This window comes from Gadus macrocephalus, chromosome 15 (assembly GCF_031168955.1).
Source record: "Gadus macrocephalus chromosome 15, ASM3116895v1".
NCBI lineage: Eukaryota > Metazoa > Chordata > Actinopteri > Gadiformes > Gadidae > Gadus > Gadus macrocephalus.
The window spans coordinates 9,008,277-9,030,100 of NC_082396.1; the positions used below are offsets into that span (position 1 = coordinate 9,008,277).

A 21,824-nucleotide genomic window follows, 5' to 3' on the forward strand; every position below is an offset into this window, starting at 1 on the left:
TACACAACTTCAGGTTATCTGGGGCCATTTCAGATTCCTTCTTAAGCTGCTGTGTCCTTTTGTTCAGAAATGTATTTAATCCAATGAAGATTGTTTGTTCGTAGCCTCGTTTGGAAATGGCTTTGGATAAATGCTTCTTTCCGTTATTTTTAATGAATCGATGTGTTAATGTTAAACGTTCTCTCCACAGTTCTTCACCCACACGGCGTCGGGCCAGAACATCTTCGAGAGCCTGCGGGACTCGTCGGAGAAGCCCAACGGGCGCGCCCCCGCCTCCGAGGTCCACGCCCGCAACGGCCGCAACCTCAAGCACAACAGCTCCACGCAGACGGACATCTTCCTCTCCTCGGAGCACCACCCCTCCTCCGCCTCCACCCCCGGCGCCACCGTCAGCCTGGGCAGCGTCGGGGGCGAGAGGCTGCGGGGGAGGGTCCGCGGGGAGGAGGCGGCGGCGGCGGAGCCGGGGGCCTACGGCGACGGGAGGAAGCCCTTCTCCACGGGCTCGCTCCACGCCATGAGCCTGCGGCCCTCCTCGGAGCTGGCGGTGGTCGGGCGCTTCGGCGGCCCCAGCGCCTTCCAGGAGTGCTGCCCCTACGCCCGGGGCCCCACCTCGCTGCCCTACGACCCCGTGTCGGCCCCGGACTGCGTCGTCGGCGCCGAGGCGGGCTCGGAGAAGAAGCACAGCGGCGGCACGTGGCCCAAGGTGCTGGGCGGCGGCGGCGGCGTGGGGGACGGCCCCGCGGCCGTGGCGGCGCCCACGCAGCTGTCCATCTACAAGTCCCCCAAGCAGAGGAAGACCATCTTCGACCCGGACACCTTCAAGCGGCCCGAGACGCCCTCGTCGGCCGCGGCCAAGCTGGAGTACATGGTGGCCAGTCAGATGGCGTGCCACTCCCCGCAGCCCTCCAAGACGGACTCGCTCTCCTCCTCCTCGTCCACGGCGACCCCGACCCCGCCCCCTCCCCCCACCCGCACGGACTCGTTCAAGTTCAAACACAAGCACCAAAGCAGCTCCGCCTCCGACTGCACCGTCACGTCGGACGGCGCCGTCTCCGCGGCGACGGGGGACTCGGGGCAGGGCCCGGCGCGAGAGAGGGGCGGGCGGGAGCGGGACCGCAACGGCAACCACTACTTCCTGGACGCCAAGGTGCTGACGTCGCGGAAGTCGTGCGACGAGGACATCGGACGCACTCGAGGGGAGGAGCCTGAGGTGAAGAGGCCCCGCCCCAAGTCAGCCCCCGCCCTCCGGCGGAGGATGACCCCCCAGCCCTTCGCCATGCCCACCTTCCAGGTGAGTGGCGTTCACCTGTCGGCAGCAGGGAATTATCCTTGGATGGTAGTTTTTACTCTTATTTGAATGTTGATCTTTGTCGAAATTGCTATTCGTGTCCTGTGCCTTCTGCTGTGACACTCAATTTAATAAGTCCCCCGAGAAATACACTCTTATCTCATAATACACCTCCACCACAGAACCCAGCTCCCACCGAATCACCACTATGACGGACCGTTTTATAGCCGTGTCCTCTCTAATAAAGAGAGCACGACGGGATGTTTTTTATTTTCCAAGTTCAAATTGAAAAAGAATATCCAGAAACCCAGGGCCCCGTGTCTTAAATCACCTCAGCTTAGCAGAAGCTGTGTTTCCATTCTGTGGTGGGATTTACCACCGGGGGCCCACAGACGTGCTCACTCGCCTGATTGATATCTTCGCGTCGTAGGAGGGGCGGGGGGGGGGAAAGCCACCCTGCCCTAAAGCGCTGAGTCAGTGCCTGAGGCTACGTCGACGATAGCCTAGCGACTGTCGCTCGCTCACCTCGTTGCTCGGTGCCTCCATCATTCTCTCTCTCCTTGTTCGATCGTATTGTCTCCAGCTCTCCTCCTCCGGGATTTTCTCCTTCTCGTTTCCTCTCTCTGTGCGCCGCTCTGTCTATCTGGCACTCTCACTCTCCGTCACCCTCACTCTCTGTCACCCTCACTCTCTGTCACCCTCACTCTGTCACTCTCACTCTCTGTCACTCTCTCTGTCACTCTCACTCTCTGTCACCCTCACTCTCTGTCACCCTCACTCTCTGTCACCCTCACTCTGTCACTCTCACTCTCTGTCACTCTCACTCTCTGTCACCCTCACTCTGTCACCCTCACTCTCTGTCACCCTCACTCTGTCACCCTCACTCTCTGTCACCCTCACTCTGTCACTCTCACTCTCTGTCACCCTCACTCTCTGTCACCCTCACTCTCTGTCACCCTCACTCTCTGTCACCCTCACTCTCTGTCACTCTCACTCTCTGTCACTCTCACTCTCTGTCACTCTCTCTCTGTCACTCTCACTCTCTGTCACCCTCACTCTCTGTCACCCTCACTCTGTCACTCTTTCTTGTCTTGTTCACTCTTGTTCTCCTTAGCTCTCTTCCTCTTGCTCCATATCGGGGTTCTTTTTACCTCTCATCATCCCTCTTTCTGGTCTCACACACTTTGATTACACTCTGCGTCCCTCGCTCTCTCGTCTCGTCGTTTAGCGTCTTTTGCTCGCTCTTGTGCACTCTCACTTCATTTTCCCTAACTACTTTCTTCGACTACCACCATTACTCACTAGGGCCAACGCGTGGAATCTAACGATTTGCTAAAGCCTAATAGATTACGTCCCCTCTTGTTTAATACAAGGTTATTGTTCACATGGTCCCTGTTCAAATAGAGAAATTCAAAAAATGCAAATGTAGAAAATATGAGGGGAAATGTTGTCCTGTTAAATATATTTGCTTATATCGTTGCTCCTGATGTCCTTGGGTTCTGTGGGCGGGGAGGCGTTTGCTGCTGCATGAGTTCCTGCTGTTTGCGTCACCGTGTGTGTGTGTGTGTGTGTGTGTGTGTGTGTGTGTGTGTGTGTGTGTGTCATAACGTGCCCATCGCCTCCCCCAGAGCTACTCCCATGAGGAGGCCCCCCTGGAGCTCCGGGAGATGGTCCGCTCCTCCCCCAGCCGCTCCCACCGACACAGCATGGGCTTCCAGCCCACCCTCTACAACGGCTCCCTGCCCCCTAGTGAGACCCCCCCCCCACACACACACACACACACACACACACCATATGCACACGCAGGCACGCACACACACCATACACACACTCACACATGTTCACGCATACACTAAGGTTTAGGGATCTTTCAAATATGCTCTCAGAGACGCAAACCACACACCAATTGACACACACTCACACACACTAATGGTCACACGCACGCACTGTCACATATACACACACACCCACTCACACACCCACCTACTCTCACACAGGTACTAATATATGATGATTCACTGAAAGCTACGTTTCCGCGGGCCTTTTGACGGGTACGTCATTTCTTTGTGTGTGTGTGTTTGTCTCTCCAGATTCGGCCCACCGGGGTCTGTCTCCGTGCCCCGCGGTGACGGCGGTGATGAGGAACCCGGTGTACACGGTGCGCAGTCACCGCGTGCACGCCAGCAACTGCCCCACCGTCACCTCCCCCGTCAGCCACATGCACACACACACTAGGTGAGTTCCAGTTTAACACACACGCGCACACGCACACACACAACAGGTGAGTTCACACGGACCAGACCCACACACACCAGGTGAGTTTCAGAGTCTCTGTAACAAAGCGTGGGTGTTGGATAAGCTCTGAAAACAGTGAGCATCTGAATTGAATTAAAAGTTCATTTACATATCGAACAAAAAAAGTCTAAAACTTATGTAAGATATAATATTATATTTTGTTGGCCTTGTCATTTGGTCTGGTAAGGAGATGCATTGTTGGGGTGTTGTATCACCCGAACAATTCATTTATATTCAAAGGGCTTTACATACATGGAAAACATACATGGAAAACATTCATTTTCCCTTACCAAGATGTCAAAGGTTAATAGAATAATACAAACCGTTTTTTAAAGGGTAAATAACCCCAGATCCGCCTACGAGTTTCAAAAATGCTTTCAGTATTCGGAAGGAGACAACTTCTTGTACTTTACAGAGACTCCTCCACGTTTAACAACTTTCTCATTTTAATCCAAAATACCATGAGGCCCAAACGGGGCTCATTGAACAACAAAAAATTTATTTTTGGCTTGAACTTACTCTATCAATGATTTGTAAAAAGGAATGTACAGTGTTAGGTTAACTCTCCTCCCGGTCTCCCCCCCCAGCCCCCAGCACCATGGCCGGCTCAGCCTGGACCTGAGGCCAGCAGAAGCGGGGAGGGGACTATGTGGAGACGTCCTCCGCCACGCGCGCCGGCCGGGCCTCTCACGGTACAAACTCACTGCCATCCAGCGCACGCCTCGGTCAGTCCCACGCACTCACGCGGCCCCCCGCACGCGTGAGCACATTCTGCCATTCATTTTGTCACCCATTCATTCATTCATTTGTGCTCGTGAGCACGCACACGCTCGTTGTGTGGTGTGCACATCCCCACACTCTGCGGGTAGTATTGTTGACGTGACTTTTGTTGCACTTTTTCCATCTCTATCTGTCTGTCCTTTCATTCTCTCTCTGTCTGTCTCTCTCTCTCTGTCTGTCTGTATGTTTGTCTGTCTGTCTGTCTCTCTCTCTCTCTCTCTCTCCCCTCTCTCTCTCTCTGTCTGTATGTCTCTCTTCTCTCTGTCCTTCTCTGTCTGTCTCTCTCTCTGTCTCTGTCCTCTTCTCTTCTGTCTCTGTGTCTGTCTGTGTCTCTCTGTCTGTGTCTCTCGGGCTCCTCTCTCTCTTCTCTCCTCGTCCTCTCTCTCTCTCCATCTCTCATCTCTCTCTCTCTCCCTCCTCCTCTCTCTCTCCTCTCTCTCTCTCTCCTCTCTCTCTCTCTCTCTCTCTCTCTCTCTCTCTCTCTCTCTCTCTCTCTCTCTCTGTCCTTCTCTCTTCTGTCCTTCTCTTCTCTCTGTCCTTCTCTCTCTCTGGTCCTTCTCTCTCTCTGTGTCCTTCTCTCTCTCTGTGTCCTTCTCTCTCTCTGTCCTTCTCTCTCTCTGTCCTTCTCTCTCTGTCCTTCTCTCTCTGTCCTTCTCTCTCTGTCCTTCTCTCTCTCTCTCTCTCTCTGTCCTTCTCTCTCTCTCTCTCTCTCTCTCTGTCCTTCTCTCTCTCTCTCTCTCTCTCTCTCTGTCCTTTCTCTCTCTCTCTCTCTCTGTCCCTTCTCTCTCTCTCTGTCCTTCTCTCTCTCTCTCTCTCTCTCTCTCTCTGTCCTTCTCTCCGTCGTCTGTCGTTCTCTCGGCCCCTCGCTCTCTCGGCCCCCTCTTTCTCTCTCTCTCTCTCTCTCTCTCTCTCTCTCTCTCTCTCTCTCTCTCTCTCTCTCTCTGTCCTTCTCTCTCCGTCTGTCTGTGTCTCTCGGCCCCTCTCTCTCTCGGCCCCTCTCTCTCTCGGCCCCTCTCTCTCTCGGCCCCTCTCTCTCTCGGCCCCTCTCTCTCTCTCTCTCCGTCTGTCTGTGTCTCTCGGCCCCTCTCTCTCTCGACCCCTCTTCTCTCTGTATCCTCCACTAATTCCTCCCACCAGGCTCCTCCAACAACGTGGGGTACCGCACGGAGAGGATCAAGATCCCCTCCACCCCCCGCTACCCTCGCTCTATGCTGGGCTCAGACAGAGGTACAGGACCCTGCTGTGCTACAGTACCCTGCTACTAAGCACAGGTTTACAGCACTTATTACGTCGATCCCAGACGAGATTGCTCTGCTCAACACGTTAAAGTGTCTCAAATCCTTTTTTTACTTCATTCATTTAGTTTGGTTTGTTTCTTTTGGGGCGTGAGATAGGAGAGGGTTTAGTATTAGGGTTAGTTGTTGTTTAGGGTCAAATAATGTACAACACGACTATTAATTACGCTTTAACTAACTTAATTAACGCTTATTTCTATTTTCAAGAGTGACCTGGACAAGAAAATACTTTGAATACATATTAAACGTATATTTGTGTATAGTGTGATGAAATGCACTATGGGTATTTATTCCAAGTGCTTGAGATGACCCCACTACTGCAGTACTACTACCGTTCTTGCTTTAGCATATTATTTCGTTTGGAGTAGCTTGAGAAGCCACTAGTGGACGACCGACAACCACATCATGATGTTGTGTTTGATCTCCTCAACAGGCTATCCATTTATGTTCATTTAATTCAATTTTGTTCGTATTGCCTCTGACGTGGAGCAGGATATTGATTGGGGGGACCCAAACCATAGTCTTAAAGCCCACGGAGAGCAGTAGAGGTGGTAGCATGGTGGATACACCCTGCCTGACCTGTATTGATTAGACGTCTAAACGGCTTGTGCTGTGACTGTTTCCATGTTCCCAGCCACTCTCGGCAGACCCTGTGTACCACAGCTCAGCCGAGAAAGCTTACCCCTTAACTTGATTTTCTCTCACTTTTCCCCTTTTCATTCTCTTCCTCTCTCATTCCCGCTTTCTTGCTCTCTTTTGCTCTCCATTTCCTATTCAATCCCAGGCTCCCTCTCACACTCGGAGTGCAGCAGCCCCAGTCTCATCACCCCCCCACAATCGCCGCTCAACCTGGAGACCTCCTCCTTCGCCAGCAGCCAATCGCAGGGCTCCATTTCCACCTTGCCCCGGATCTCCGTCAGCCCCCTGCCAATGGGAGAGCGCCGTAAAGACAGGTACGCCAGGTACCTTGCAGAGCTTAAAAAGCTGAGCTTTCGGTGCAGGTTATAGGGTGCAGTACATATAGTTATATGTACTGTGCATTGGGATGAAGTGACTTCAGTCGAATCCGGACGGAAAACCTCCCAGTTGATTTGCAGCCGTGTGATCCTGTACGGTCCTTTATGGGGGGGCTGGTGGTTGCTTGGTTGCTAGGCAACTGGTGTTCTGTGGTGGTCAGAGATATCTCTCTTCCTCCTCTCGTCAAGAGTCCATTTGAAGTAGCAGGGCTCTGGGGGAAATTCCCTAACACTTTAAGAGTCCCGCTCGCGGGAGGGATTGGGATCTGCCAAATGTGTGGCGCTCCCCACCTCGCTCTCCCCCGTTCTTCTCTTTCTCTATGTCCTGACAGTCTGCCGTGTTGGATCTCTCTTCTGTGTTCCTGTGTGTGCGCTTGTGTGTTTGTATGTGAATATCGATGTCCACTCGTTTACGTCTTCTCTGCTGCTTCCTTCCCGTTTTTTTTGTGTCCTCTCTGCCTTTACCTCTCTTCCTGCGTCTTCTGCTGCTCCGCCAACCTCTCTGTCTCCCACCTGTACACTCCTCCTCCTCCTCCTCCTCGTCCAGACCACTGTATCGTAACCGATCTTTCCTCAGGCTCCCTCTGGCTGCAAGGCCACGGTTCTCCTCTCTCAGGAGCCTCAGGTTCGTTGTTGCCCCAGCAATAAAAGGAATATCCTCAATCATCTCCCCCCCCCCCAAACACACACACACACGCACAAACACGCATATCCCTTCTCCCATCCAATATCAATGGTGCGCCAGTGATATTGTGGTGAAGGCTTCAAGGCACTATGAGGCAATCGTCCTTCCTTCCTTCCCTCCCTCCTTCTCCACCGGCCCCAAACAATGAACCGCCGATCGCTGGTTCATGCTATGTGATGCTGTGTAATTACACTTGCATAGCATGCTAGTGCTAGCATGCTAACTGGCGCTGCACAGGTGCCCTCCCTTCATAGGTATCTCATTCTATATGGTATCTGAATGTTTAATGGTAATAGGCTGCCCTATATGCTGCCTGCTTCAGAGCCAACTCCATCCCAGAAAGCCTCAAAGGAAATCCCAATGTTGCATGCTCAAAGATGACTGCACAGGCAATACATATATAAACGTATATATATGGGTGTATATTTATGTTACAAGCCAAGCTAAATCATTGAGTCTGCCTTTATATATTCATGCCATGCATTAAAATTCAGTCCTCAGCTTCCTTGGTTGCTGAACACAGTTTCACTTTGGCTGCTAATCCCCTCCTCTGTCCCTTCTCCTTCCTGAAGCCATGTAGCGTTTCAAAGCCAATTCTGGATGACGTTGCACATGCAGGTTTAATCTGCTACAAGGAAACGTCCTGCATGCGTTTCCTTTGATGCTTTGTGTGGTCTTTGTGGTTGAAAGCTACGTGCTGGTGAACATGTTTGTGTGCAGGACTTGGGGATAGTTACACGCTCACTCTTACACGCTCACTCTTACACGCTCACTCTTACACGCTCACTCTTACATGCCACTCTTACACGCTAACTCTTACATGCCACTCTTACACGCTAACTCTTACATGCCACACTTACACACTCACTGTTAGATTCTCACTGTTACCCACTCACTCTTACACTCTCACTCTTATATGCTCACTGTTAGATTCTCACGGTTAGATTCTCACTGTTACCCACTCACTCTTACACTCTCACTCTTATATGCTCACTGTTAGATTCTCACGGTTAGATTCTCACTGTTACACACTCACTCTCATATGCTCCGTGTTAGATTATCACTCTAACATTCACTCTTACACGCTCACTCTTATATGCTCACTGTCAGATTCTCACTGTTGCACACTCACTCTCACACGCTCACTGTTACAAGCTGAAACACACTCTTGGGCAATAACTGTTAGACACTCACAAGCACTCTTACACACTCAATCTCACACACACATTCCCTTAATCTCTCACACACACACACACACACACACACACACTCACACACACACTAACCCTCACACACATACCCTAACCCACATACCCTCACACTCAAGCACACTTGCACACAAACAGACTTCTGCACTCTTTTATCCTCTTGCACTCACATACTCGTACGCTCTCACACCCTCACAGAGTCCCTCCCTCACTGCTCCCCTTGAAACCCTGTTATGTCCTCCATCAGTCACCCTCTCCTCCCATCCCCCCCCGTCAGGCCCTACCTGGAGGAGCCGCGCAACGTGGTGGTGTACAAGGGGGCGGAGCCTCTGGGCATCTCCATCGTCAGCGGGGAGAACGGCGGCATCTTCGTCTCCAAGGTCACGGGGGGCAGCATAGCGCACCAGGCAGGGCTGGAGTACGGAGACCAGCTGCTGGAGGTACGTGAGAGAGAAGGCTCTAGGTGAGAGAGACAGAAGGCTCTAGTGGTACAAGAGAGAGAGAAGGCTTTAGGAGAGAGAGACAGAAGGCTCTAGTGGTACGAGAGAGACAGAAGGCTCTAGTGGTACGAGAGAGAGAGAAGGCTCTAGTGGTACGAGAGAGACAGAAGGCTCTAGTGGTACGAGAGAGAGAGAAGGCTCTAGTGGTACGAGAGAGACAGAAGGCTCTAGTGGTACGAGAGAGACAGAAGGCTCTAGTGGTACGAGAGAGAGAGAGAAGGCTCTAGGGGAGAGAGACAGAAGGCTCTAGTGGTACAAGAGAGAGAGAAGGCTTTAGGAGAGAGAGACAGAAGGCTCTAGTGGTACGAGAGAGACAGAAGGCTCTAGTGGTACGAGAGAGAGAGAAGGCTCTAGTGGTACGAGAGAGACGGAAGGCTCTAGTGGTACGAGAGAGAGAGAAGGCTCTAGTGGTACGAGAGAGACAGAAGGCTCTAGTGGTACGAGAGAGACAGAAGGCTCTAGTGGTACGAGAGAGAGAGAGAAGGCTCTAGGGGAGAGAGACAGAAGGCTCTAGTGGTACGAGAGAGACAGAAGGCTCTAGGAGAGGGAGACAGTAGGCTCTAGTGGTACATACAAGAGAGAGAGAAGGCTTTAGGGGAGAGAGACAGAAGGCTCTAGTGGTACGAGAGAGAAGGCTCTAAGAGAGAGAGACAGAAGGCTCTAGTGGTACGAGAGAGAGTAGGCTCTAGGAGAGAGAGACAGAAGGCTCTAGTGGTACGAGAGAGAAGGCTCTAGGAGAGAGAAGGCTCTAGGAGAGAGAGACGGAAGGCTCTAGGAGAGAGAGAGACAGAAGGCTCTAGGAGAGAGAGAGAGACAGAAGGCTCTAGGAGAGGGAGACAGAAGGCTCTAGGAGAGGGAGACAGAAGGCTCTATAGGAGAGAGACGGAAGGCTCTAGGAGAGAGAGACGGAAGGCTCTAGGAGAGAGAGACGGAAGGCTCTAGGAGAGAGAGACGGAAGGCTCTAGTGGTACGAGAGAGGGAGAGGGGGAGAGGGAGAGAGAGGATCTAATGGCAGCGGTTTAATAACTGGGGGCAGTATGGGGACAAAACTTTTCTTTCTACAAACTATTGAAATTAAAGTTATATTAATTAATAAAATAGAATAGAATAATATGCGTACAATTTATGGAAATGTGTTTCTTTTCAAATGGTACCAGTGCCGCAATAGACGGGTCACGAATCACGGAATTAGGAAGTTCGGGTACCCTGCTATGGGGGCTTCCATTAGGCTGGGGAGTTAATTCTGATGACGGCGTATTTAATACCGTTCTCCTACTGGTGTTTTTGAATCAGGAGAGGTACAGGCACTGCCAGCTGGTCCTACCCACAATGCCATTGGCTTAGTTATCCCCGCATGCTCTTTGATCCGCGGTGTTCTGGATGGCGACGGCGACGTGGGCGGACCCCCCCATTCGCCAGCAGCCTAGCCAGCCTTGTGATGAATATCACAGAGAATGGGGGCTGGCAGTTTATAAATATGCATTAGTGACTTTATATACGTACCGCCAGCCAGGCTTGAGCACTTCAGAATCGAGCCTGTAATACTTGGCTTATGAAACAATAAAAATCGCTGCATCTGTTTTTGTGTTTGTGTGCTTGAGAGCAAACAAACTCAGCCCTCAACCCTCACCCCCCCCCAAACACTGCATGTATTTGGCGAAGACTCAAGTTTCAAGTTTATTTTCAAGTGCATACTATTTGAACAATAAGCACTAAGTAATCCATTCATACAAGACATTTAAATGTGTTTTCACCTGTCCTCTCTCGTTTTTTGTCTTTCTATCTTCCTTTCTTTTTTATGTTTCTGCTTCTTTCGCTCTCACTCGCTCCCTCTCTCTCTCGCCCTCTTTCTCACTCTTTTTCTTTCGACCTCTCTCTCTCGCCCTTCCTCTCTCTCTCTCTCTCGCCCTTCGCTCTCTCGCCCTCCCTTTCTGTCTCGCTCTCTCGACCTTCTCTCTCTCCCCTCTCTCTCTCTCGCCCTTCCCTCTCTCTCTCTCTCTCTCGCCCTTCTCTCTCCCTCTCGCCCTTCCCTCTCCCTCTCGCCCTTCCCTCGCCCTTCCCTCTCCCTCTCGCCCTTCCCTCTCCCTCTCGCCCTTCCCTCTCTCTCTTGCCCTTCCCTCTCTCTCGCCCTTCCCTCTCTCTCTCTCTCTCGCCCTTCCCTCTCTCTCTCTCTCTCGCCCTTCCCTCTCTCTCTCTCTCGCCCTTCCCTCTCTCTCTCTCTCTCTCGCCCTTCCCTCTCTCTCTCTCTCTCTCTCGCCCTTCCCTCTCTCTCGCCCTTCCCTCTCTCTCTCTCTCACCCTTCCCTCTCTCTCTCTCTCTCGCCCTTCCCTCTCTCTCTCTCTCGCCCTTCCCTCTCTCTCTCTCTCGCCCCCCTTCCCACACCAGTTCAACGGCATCAACCTGCGGATCGCCACAGAGCAGCAGGCGCGGCTCATCATTGGCCAGCAGTGTGATACCGTCACCATCATGGCCCAGTACAACCCCCACATGTACCAGCTGGGCATCCACTCCCGCTCCAGGTGCTGCTGCTGCTGCTGCCTACTTACTCGTGTTCAAGAAGCACACACAGAACCTCCAGTGTCTCTCCCACTGGTGCTTTTACAGTTGCAGCGTAGGAATCATTACTACTCTCTGGGAGCTACTAGTCAATGTAGCTGGCTGCTAATGCCGTACTACGTTCACTAACAGGTCGACTCCTCGTCACATTCACATACATACGCTAGGGCAGTGGTTTCCAACCTAGGGGTCGGGACCCACTTTGGGCCGTTTAATATGTATATGGGGTTGCGGGAGATATTTATAATGATTGATTGACAGGTCTCCTAAAGGTCCTTTTGTATACAGACCCATGACCCTTCAAAATTCCCCAGTAGGTCATCTAGAGAGAGTCGGTGCAAAGACAACTTGGCCATAATAATTTGCCGACATTGAAATCGTCTATACATTTTCTTCGTTTCTTCATTAATAAAACCGATTCCGATTCATTTCAATGAATTCATGAATTCATGTGCTCCCCACAGCTCCAGGCTGGAGCCAGTCAGCTCCGCCCCGACCACGCCCCTTCCCAGCGGCACCCCCACCCCAGACACTCACCCCGTGGTGGACACCCTCAGTGAGCAGGACGAGGGCACGCTCACGCCCTCCTCCAAGCAGACGTCCCCCACCACCAGCCCCAGCAGCTGCATCAGGTCGGTCAGCCGCAGGCCGCGCACGTCGCGCTCAGCGTTGGGAGTGTTGGTTTAATCACAAGCTCATGTTTGGTTGGACTTTGTTGTTGTTGCACTTTATGCGTGGACTATTATTGTGTTGCTATGCACTTATGCCTCCCCCCTGCACTCAGCATCCACTTCAATATATGATTCCACTGACTGCAAGTGGGAACACCAATAACTCTCGGTGTGCCCACTTTGATAAATGTTTTTTAGGGACTTGCTTGTGCGGCCTGTTATTTGTTTTGCCATTTCATCAGTCTTCAGTCTTCACCGCACAATTTACTTAGTCCCCGCCTCACCTGTAAGTCGCTGTGGAGGAAAACGTCCAGAGCTTAACCGTCCCCTTTCCCGCCCCCTCCCTCGCGCCGACCCAGGAGGCCCTGTGACGGCGGCGGGAAGGGGGTGGGGGAGCCCCGGCTGGTGACGGTGCGAAGGCCCGGCGTGGAGGTGGGCGTGACGCTGTGCGGGGGGAACCTCCGGGGGGTCTACGTGGAGAGCCTGGAGGAGGACAGCCCGGCCAGGGGGCCCGACGGCCTGCTGCCGGGGGACCTCATCCTGGAGGTAGGCGCGTGCGTGTGTGTGTGTGTGTGTGTGTGTGTGTGTGTGTGTGTGTGTGTGTGTGTGTGTGTGTGTGTGTTAAGGTGTACACAAGGGCAGTATGAGGGGTCGGGGATAGGGAAGGGGGTGTGTGTGGGGGGGATTTCTAGATTATTTTCTCCACCTAGTAGCTTAAATGTCACGTTGGTGCTGTGTTGGATGATGAAGGTAGGTTTCAGATCCGCTCTTGGTTGGGATACGATTCGGTTACGGCAGAGCTTCAAGGAACTCCATTAAGGGTTAGCCAAGGAGTGTCTGGCAGCATGGCAGAAGGGACGACAAGAAAAAAACAAAAAGATCAGACTTATGTTCTGTGTTTTAATAATGGATGGGTCGCAATGATGGGTAATGCGATGCATGCCAAGGTGCCAATTCTGATTTATTCACATTCAAAGCCTTTCAAGCGTTAAGCGAAAGCAGACAAGCAACGTTTTTAGATGATATGCCGACATACAGTTTTGTCGTCCTTTTGGACAAAACGCTGCCAAACAGACAAATTCTTATACATGGTGTCAATTAGTTAGAAACGTAGAACTATCGATCTCTATTGGTCCAGTTGTCTTTGACCATAAGACTTATGTCTCCTGTCTTTATAAGTCTTATGGTCTATTAAACCATATGATAATAAAAGCAGAAACATATTTTTTGAGTCAGATATAGAGTCAGATATTTCTATATAATTGTTCATATTTTTGTGGATTCAAACAAAATGTAGCCTAAAAATAAAATACCTCTTTCTGCCTACATACCTCCTGCCCCAGAAAAGAAAGGATAAAGTCGTATCAAATCAGGAGACTAAATAGGAATGACATTTTTAAGATGATTCAGTCCCCCATATTATATACATCTTTGGAATGGGGGCAGGATATTATAAGGACACCATCTCTGCCAAGATGTTTCAGAGTTCAGACCGCTTTCATTACGCTGTGTTTTTATTTTGTCTTTCATTTACTAAAAAAAGAATGAGATTGCTAAATAACTTATAAATAATTCATTTATCAATTGAACCCAAACCCAAGGGATACATTTCAGATTCCAGAAGACAGAATCAAAGCAGTAAGGAGTAGCCAAAATAGCTCTTTTGTTGTTCTTTGTACATTTTTTGTTGACGTTTTGGTTCCAATATATCTTCACTGAAGTAGGCCGCTTCGAAAGCGGTGATTCTGTCGTCCAACTGCCCCAAAACTTTTTCCGTCCGATCGATCGCTTGGGCAGCCACTGAGTCCGCCGCGGCTGCTGCCAAAAGCAATCGCCATTCCTCTCTGCCAATCACCGATCTGTATTGATCGCCTGTTGTCCCTTCCCCCCGCCCTCCCACCCCCCCTTCCCGCTCTCTGGCTGTGAGTGATGGGTCTAGCAGCCAGTAAAATCACAGCCAGGACCAATCCTGGCTTTTCACATCACGCAGGCACCACAATGCGCACACGCCACAATACGCACACGCGCACACACACACACACACACGCGCACACACACACACGCCTTGAAGCGTAACAACACCGTTTGTCATCAAACCCCATTCCCTATCCCCATTAAGTTCCTACTCAACCCCCCCCCCCCAGCCTGATGAAAATCAATACGGGGAAAACAAGTTTTAATAGGACCCGAAGCTCGGACGGAACCGTTCTCGGCTCTCTTCCGTCCCGTCGCTTGCAGGGTGTTTGTAGGTAATAATTTCCCCCCTTCCGACGGAGGGAGCACGGAGAGCACCCACCCAGTGGTGTTGTGAGCGCGTGCCTCATAGTGTCCCCCATTGACTTTGGTTGGTGTTGTGAGCGCGTGCCTCATAGTGTCCCCCATTGACTTTGGTTGGTGTTGTGAGCGCGTGCCTCGTAGTGTCCCCCATTGACTTTGGTGGGTGCTGTTCTCGCCGTTTGCTTGCAGTACAACTCGGTGAGCATGAGGAGCAAGACGGCGGAGGAGGTGTACGTGGAGATGTTGAAGCCCGCCGACGCGGTCACACTCCTGGTCCAGCACCGGCCCGCCGACTTCAGCGCCCTGAAGGACACACCGGGGGACGGCTTCTATATCAGGTACGGGGAGAAGAGAGCGCGCACACACACACACACACACACACACACACACACACACACACACACACACACACACACACACACACACACACACACACACACACACACACACACACACACACACACACACACACACACACACCCTCTCATTGTAAGGGGCTATTTGTGACCGCACCCTAAAGAGCTCATAGCAATTTTCCAAAGTACCCCCCTCTCCGTCCCCGCACACATGACCCTATATATAGAGACAGCGCTGAGCACGGCCCACTGGAAACGGCCCAATCTCCCTGATCGAACCTGTGAGGATCACAATCACGACCCAAAGATAAGCCCCTTTCTAATCTCTCGGCAGCCCTCCCGCCCTTTTCATGATGTTCTCTTGTCACGACGCGACAGCCAAGTCACGACGCCGCCGCCGACGCCCACTTTCTGACTGGGAAAAGTTTGCCGTGTCCCAGACGAGCGGCGGGCAGGCAGGGAAGGGGCTTTGAAGGCTGTTTTCCTCTGTAAAGGCAGCCGTGGCGTCGCAGACACACTGAACCTGTTCCGCCGCGTCTCAGCCAGCTGCCTCCCTTCGCCTCGCTTGTCGTACGGGCGAGCGAGGCCGGGTTGTCATGTGCAGTAAATAGGGAAGGGGATCGGGCAGGCTGTCACCCATAGGCCGCCTCGGGGCGGGGGGGGGGGGGGGCTCTCTCTCACCACCTCCGTCCACTCCTCGTGTTTCCCCTTCTCCGTTCATCTCCGCCGCTCGCGCTCCACTCCTCCACCCCAACTCACCCCGCAATCAAACCCTGGTGTCGTACACCCGTGCACGTCTCACTGACACCCCACTCTCATCTGCACCCGCCCCCAACACCACCACCACCACCACCCTCAATCCACATACCATCCCAACCACCCTAACCTTTCATCACCACCACCCCCCACCCTCAAAACATTACCACCTCCTCCATCACTCACATCAACACCCCACCCACCTCCGAAACCTAACCCCCCCCCCCCCACACACACACGCACGCACGCACGCACGCACGCACGCACGCACGCACGCACGCACGCACGCACGCACGCACGCACGCACGCACGCACGCGCGCGCGCACACACACACACACACATTTTCCCATTGGTCTCCTCCTCCTCCACCACCACTACACTCACCACCACCACCTCCTCCTCTTCCCAGAGCACTTTATGAGCGTGTCGGGGAGGCGGCGGGGGACCTGAGCTTCAAGAAGGACGACATCCTCCACGTGGACCAGTCCCTGCCCAAGGGCAGCTTCGGCACGTGGATGGCCTGGCAGCTGGACGAGAACGCACAGCCGATCCAGCGGGGCCAGATCCCCAGCAAGTACATGTGAGTGGCAATGGGACTCCCCGCACATGCGCTTCAATATTGGACATGCATGTGCGCGCGCGCACACACACACACACACACACACACACACACACACACACACACACACACACACACACACACACACACACACACACACACACACACACACACACACACACACACACACACACACACACACACACACACACACACACACACACACGTACTCCCGCATGTATGTGTGAATAATGAAAACTAGCTTCAGTGATGGATTTTTTTTCCTCTCTTGCTGGTTATTGAAATATTAACACTGACCTGACCCCATACTATCATTCTTACCAGTATGAAAAGGACCCCCCCTCCCCTCACAAACGCACTCTTGCTCACTCTTGTCTGTGTGACTGTGCCTCAGGATGGACCAGGAGTTCCACCGGCGCCACAGCATGACGGAGCTGAAGGAGGACGGCGGGAAGACGCTGTCGGCGGCCGCCCGGCGCTCCTTCTTCCGGCGGAAGCAGAAGCACAAGCGCAGCAGCTCCAAGGACAGCAAGGAGACGGTGGCTCTGGACGCCGTCAGCACGGACTCAATCCCTCTCCTCGACGGTGGGCAGAACAACAACACCACACACACCAGCTGCCAACTGTTGGAGGCAAACTGGTGCCAAGGAAGGGTTTAAGCTGATAAAACTCTTAAGGGCTGAAGTCTGAAAGAGAATTTACATTCATAATGCAATTTATGAATCGACAAAATAAAATCAACCACTTTTAAAAAATAGTCACCGATGCCAATTAAGTATTGAAGCAAAATCTCTAAAGTATTAGTTTCAAAATGGTTAAGGGCATCCCTGCAGTGTATGAGTATAAAACCAAAGAAAACTGTGAACTTATTTGACAAAATGGCCCCCGAGGACAAAGCAAGATTGAAGATAATAGGCTTAAGTATTATTTGCTTTGATCGTTTAATCTGTGACGACCATTGTGATAATTTTCTAGTTTCCCTCCTTGTCTCGTTCCCCCCCGTGTGCCGGCGGTGTTCTGCGTGCGTCTCTCTGTGGCGGCCCAGACTGTCTGAGCCTGGCCTACCAGAGGGTCCAGAAGGTGGAGTGCTCGTCCCTGCGGCCCGTGCTGGTGCTGGGCCCGCTCAGCGACCCCGTCAAGGACATGCTGGTGAAGGAGTCTCCGGGGAAGTTCTGCAGATGTGTGCTCGGTGCGTTGGCCCGCCGCCCCGTCGCCACCTGAAACGCCCGCATCAGTGGCGCCCTTTAAAAATAGACTGAAGGCTGTAGCTTGGCCAATTCTAACTGCTTGCAACTCCTAACTATTTCACAACGTTTTCCATCAAAAATAAATAAATAATTTTTTGCAAGACAATATTTGCCAATATAAAGTAAAATAAGCCCTAAACGTATTTCTTGTCTTAAATCGACGGAAATAAAAATCACCCAATTTCCCCTCATTTGGTTAGGCAGAACATCTACTCGTCTCCATAGTGTCTTCACTGTGTCTGAGTGTTGTGTTTGTCGTCCTCAGAGGTGATGAAGGCCTCTCAGCAAGCCATCGAGCGCGGAGTCAAGGACTGCCTCTTCATCGACTACAAGCGGCGGAGCGGACATTTTGACGTGACCACCGTGGCCTCTATAAAGGAAATGAGTGAAAAGGTACCACCGCCCTTCCCATGATCAAACTCTATCAGAGCCTATCTGGGACTGCACTTAAAGAGACAAGACCGAAACCGGGGATGTCTAATACAAGATGTCAACAGGATGTTACAGGAAAAAAAAATCCCTTTCCTGTAACTGGCAAATGTCAATAAGTGTGATATAATACGGTATCATCAGCAGGTGTCTCCAAACATGATATGTTCTCCAACAGTTATTTTTTTGGTTTGTTTGTTTGTTTTTTTCCCGCCTCTAAAACAGGACTGCCACTGCTTGCTCGACATTGCCTCCTACGCTATCGAGAGGCTTCACAGTGTTCACATCTACCCCATTGTGGTGTTCATCCGCTACAAGAACGCCAAGCAAATCAAGTGAGTAGCATCTTGTTTACCAAGCACCATGCAAAACCCACGTCTTTTATAAGATAGGATGAGATTCGACTTTGCGCTCACCTCAGAGAAATGCATACTGAACATTGCTTATCGACGATATATGAATACCAGCGATTGCATTTTATGCATTGACATATTTGGCTCACAGTTGCACTTTGGTCATGTATGCATGCATGTATGCATGCACACATAAAATGCACACATAAAATGTTAAAATGTTCAAAAGTGTTAAGGAATCATTAATTGTATTTATTTGTCCTGATATTATTCAAATTAAATGATCTTTACCTTCTCATTATTTTTGTGTGAATTCAACCGCCAAATACTCCCAATACCAATGCTTCCTCTGACAGCCCGTGAAAGTAGATGAATCTAAAAACATTTGATGTATTGAATACTGTCAGCTGTCCGTCCCCTGTTCTTGGACGGACAGAATGACCTACAGCACATCAAAATAGAAAGTTTTACACTTCTCAAAGGCTTAGGGTCAGTGCGTTGGTCGAGGGTGGGTTGGTGGATGGGGGCCGAGGAAATGTGTGTTGAGTGGGATGGGGGGGGGTATATGAGGTGGGGGTGCTGAACGACTCACTCACTCCCGTGTCCTCAACCAGGGAGCAGAAGGATCCGGTTTATCTGCGGGACAAAGTTTCTCAAAAACATTCCAAGGAGCAGTTTGAGAGTGCCCAGAAGATTGAGCAAGAGTACAGCAAGTTTTTCACAGGTCAGTCAACACGTGATGTTTACAAACTATGTTTCGGTACATTCATATGTTTACCTCACAGTTACATATTTCTACAATATAATCGAATCCCTAGTTTTCATAATGAATAAAAAACGTCTTTATTTTGCAGGGATTGTCCAGGGTGGCACTCTTCCCTACATTTGCACTCAGATCATGACTATAGTTGATCAGGAACAAAGTAAAGTCCTGTGGACACCCGTTGGCGGTCCCTAGAGGCCACCGTCTGCAACTACGGGAAGCTGCACCTTCCTCATCAACCTTCCCCTCTCCCAATTCTAAACACTAATTATATCTTTCAAATACTATACCAATAGGTACACTACATTGAATTACACATGTAAAGTTAAATATATATATATATTTTTATTTCGTATTATCTTTGTAATCTGTCCCGCCTACAACTATTATTATTATTATTATTATTATTATTAATATGATATGTTCTGAAGCAGGTTTAGTAGCACTGGATACTCGACATCAGAGTTCATAAGTTCTTCCTTTCAAGATTTCTGGTTGTCGCCGTTGTCGTCGGCAACGCCACATCACACACATCTGTTTACATTCAGAAGAAGTGTCAGGTTTTTTTTTAGCGTCACATGTTTGCTTTGAGTGTGCGTCTCTTAATTTTTGACCCAATCCCAAGCAACTCAAATGAAGAATCCCAGACCCTTACCCTCCGCACCAACTGACATCAGTTTATTTTTTTTACATTGACATGCCCATTCTATGTGCATATACGTATGTGTCTGTGTGTGTGTGTCCGTGTGTGTCAGTATGTCTGTGTGCGTGCCTGCGTTTCTGTATGTATGGCGGCACAAAATCTGTGGTTTTGTTTCCACTCCGGTCATTGGTTGGATTGAGTCATGGCTGTCGATGTTGGCATGTATTCAACGTTATAGAAATGGAAGGCCAGGATCAGACACCAGATTCCTGGTGAAGTTTTATGTAAAGGGTGTGAAGGCACCAAACCTCTTTATATTATATAAATATATATATATAAGTATATAGAGAGAAAGAGCCAGAGATATATCTATATGTATGTAGCTGTGGTCTTACTGAGCCTGAGTGCCAACAGTGATGGCCATGAAACTCCCATTGAAACACATATTGCCGTTTGTTTCTATGCATTGTGTTCTTACAGTAGCTGGGTGTTTATAGACGGTTTACAGGCCTTTCTATGGTGCCTTTTTTTTCAAGGGGAGGTCTGGTCTGAAAACCAGCGTCCCGGTTACAATACCAGTACCTAGGTTCATCTTCTTTTAACTTCTCCAATGCAACCCACGATGAACCGGTTCAGGTGGCGGTGACCGGAGGACTGTGCTTTGGGACCAGTACAGCATAGAGCAGCCGAGCACTTGACAATAGCTGCAAACAGGTTGGTTTTACTTGAGGGCAGGGGCCAAAATGGCGGCCAACGGGTTTTAAAAAAGAGAAAGAAAAGATCCTCAAAATGCACTCCAGGGCAAGACAGACCACTGTGTAACTTATCATACTCTGTCGCATATATTTAATGACACTATAGAGACTATATCAAATGACAGTATGCAGATTCACCTGAGAAATATAATAAATGACATGTATTTTCTAGCTAGGTCATAGACCTAGCATACTTTTAGCCGTCAAGTCATGTCTTAGCAGGTAATGGCATGTTTTTTTTTTTACGGTTTGGTTTTGTGGTTGTTCGTCAGTCACATATCAATATGACTAGAAAAAAATACACTATATTGCAAATTGCAGGGTAATATCGTAACGATTTTCCTGGGATCCATATAAATGTTAGTAACGTTTTATTGTTATTTAATTTTCTTTCTTTTTTTTTATTCTAGAGACAAAATTGTAGGTGAGGTATTCTGCCCTTCCTCAAACCATCTGTATTTTTTGTGCCAAAATTCACTATGGCAACTTTATCCCTTTGTATTACTGTTTTGCACTTGTTTACCTGTGAACCTTAAACTTGTATCTGTTCCTAGGTTTTCAGTAGACTATAAATAGGTACTGTTAATTTCTACTGTAACTAATTCACTTTCTTTTGTATTGATTTTGTTCCGTACATTTCATTGATGGCCTTTTTAGTCTTCATTTAGAAAAAGAAAATGCTCTTTATTTTGTTGAAAAGGGATCTCCTCTTGCACAGCTTACCAAGGTAAATTTGTCCTGAAGTTTGACTGTTGGGCTACATATGAAATGGACATAAACAAATACATTTTGCTATTTTTCTGATTTAGGTAGTGTTCTATCAAACGAAAGGGATACAACAGAAAACTGTTGTATTTTTAAAGAAGTCCAGAAGCCAGGTACTGATTACATTTGCTTTCACTGAGAGAATGTGATTTCTATGTAATTATACATAAATATGAGAGAATAAAGCTCATTTTCTGTATCACAACAAACTGTCTCCATTATCACTTAATGGGCTGTGAAGAGATCACACTTCTGTCAGCCCAGCGATTTATGTTGTGAATTAATCTCAGGGTGGCAAAAAAATGATTTGTGGGGCGAATTAATTTGCCACCCTTTTGATTGGGCTCAAGAAGAAAGGCCTGTCTATTTTGATCTGGGAGTGATGGAGATAACATTTCAGGGCGCCACATTCTTCAAGTCTTAGGCTGACTGCTAGGGGTTGCTACGCTTTTAAAACCATGCAGCACATCTCTGCCTGCCCAGCGCATTTTAATCCTCGCTGTTGGTCCACGATGATTTCAACACATTTCCAGTTTAGTAGGCCAACCTAGCATGAGTCTCATAGTCTCAAGTGATGCTCAGTGTTGATGCAATTAATATACAAG

General features: G+C 49.9%; 1 protein-coding gene across 1 annotated transcript in view; it reads left to right on the forward strand.

Moving 5' to 3' along the window:
* The window catches only part of LOC132473543 (disks large homolog 5-like), a 47,489-nt gene extending 26,061 nt beyond the window's left edge, over positions 1 to 21,428 (forward strand). Inside the window, 19 exon segments of the mRNA XM_060073724.1 lie at positions 191 to 1,291; positions 2,917 to 3,037; positions 3,379 to 3,523; positions 4,171 to 4,204; positions 4,206 to 4,308; positions 5,501 to 5,590; positions 6,443 to 6,611; positions 8,845 to 9,007; positions 11,453 to 11,586; positions 12,088 to 12,255; positions 12,654 to 12,840; positions 14,761 to 14,909; positions 16,094 to 16,264; positions 16,659 to 16,849; positions 17,310 to 17,453; positions 17,777 to 17,904; positions 18,166 to 18,275; positions 18,908 to 19,017; positions 19,148 to 21,428. Coding sequence (XP_059929707.1) covers positions 191 to 1,291; positions 2,917 to 3,037; positions 3,379 to 3,523; positions 4,171 to 4,204; positions 4,206 to 4,308; positions 5,501 to 5,590; positions 6,443 to 6,611; positions 8,845 to 9,007; positions 11,453 to 11,586; positions 12,088 to 12,255; positions 12,654 to 12,840; positions 14,761 to 14,909; positions 16,094 to 16,264; positions 16,659 to 16,849; positions 17,310 to 17,453; positions 17,777 to 17,904; positions 18,166 to 18,275; positions 18,908 to 19,017; positions 19,148 to 19,251 — 3,522 coding nt within the window. The 3' untranslated portion in view covers positions 19,252 to 21,428.
* The last annotated feature ends 396 nt before the right edge of the window (positions 21,429 to 21,824 follow it).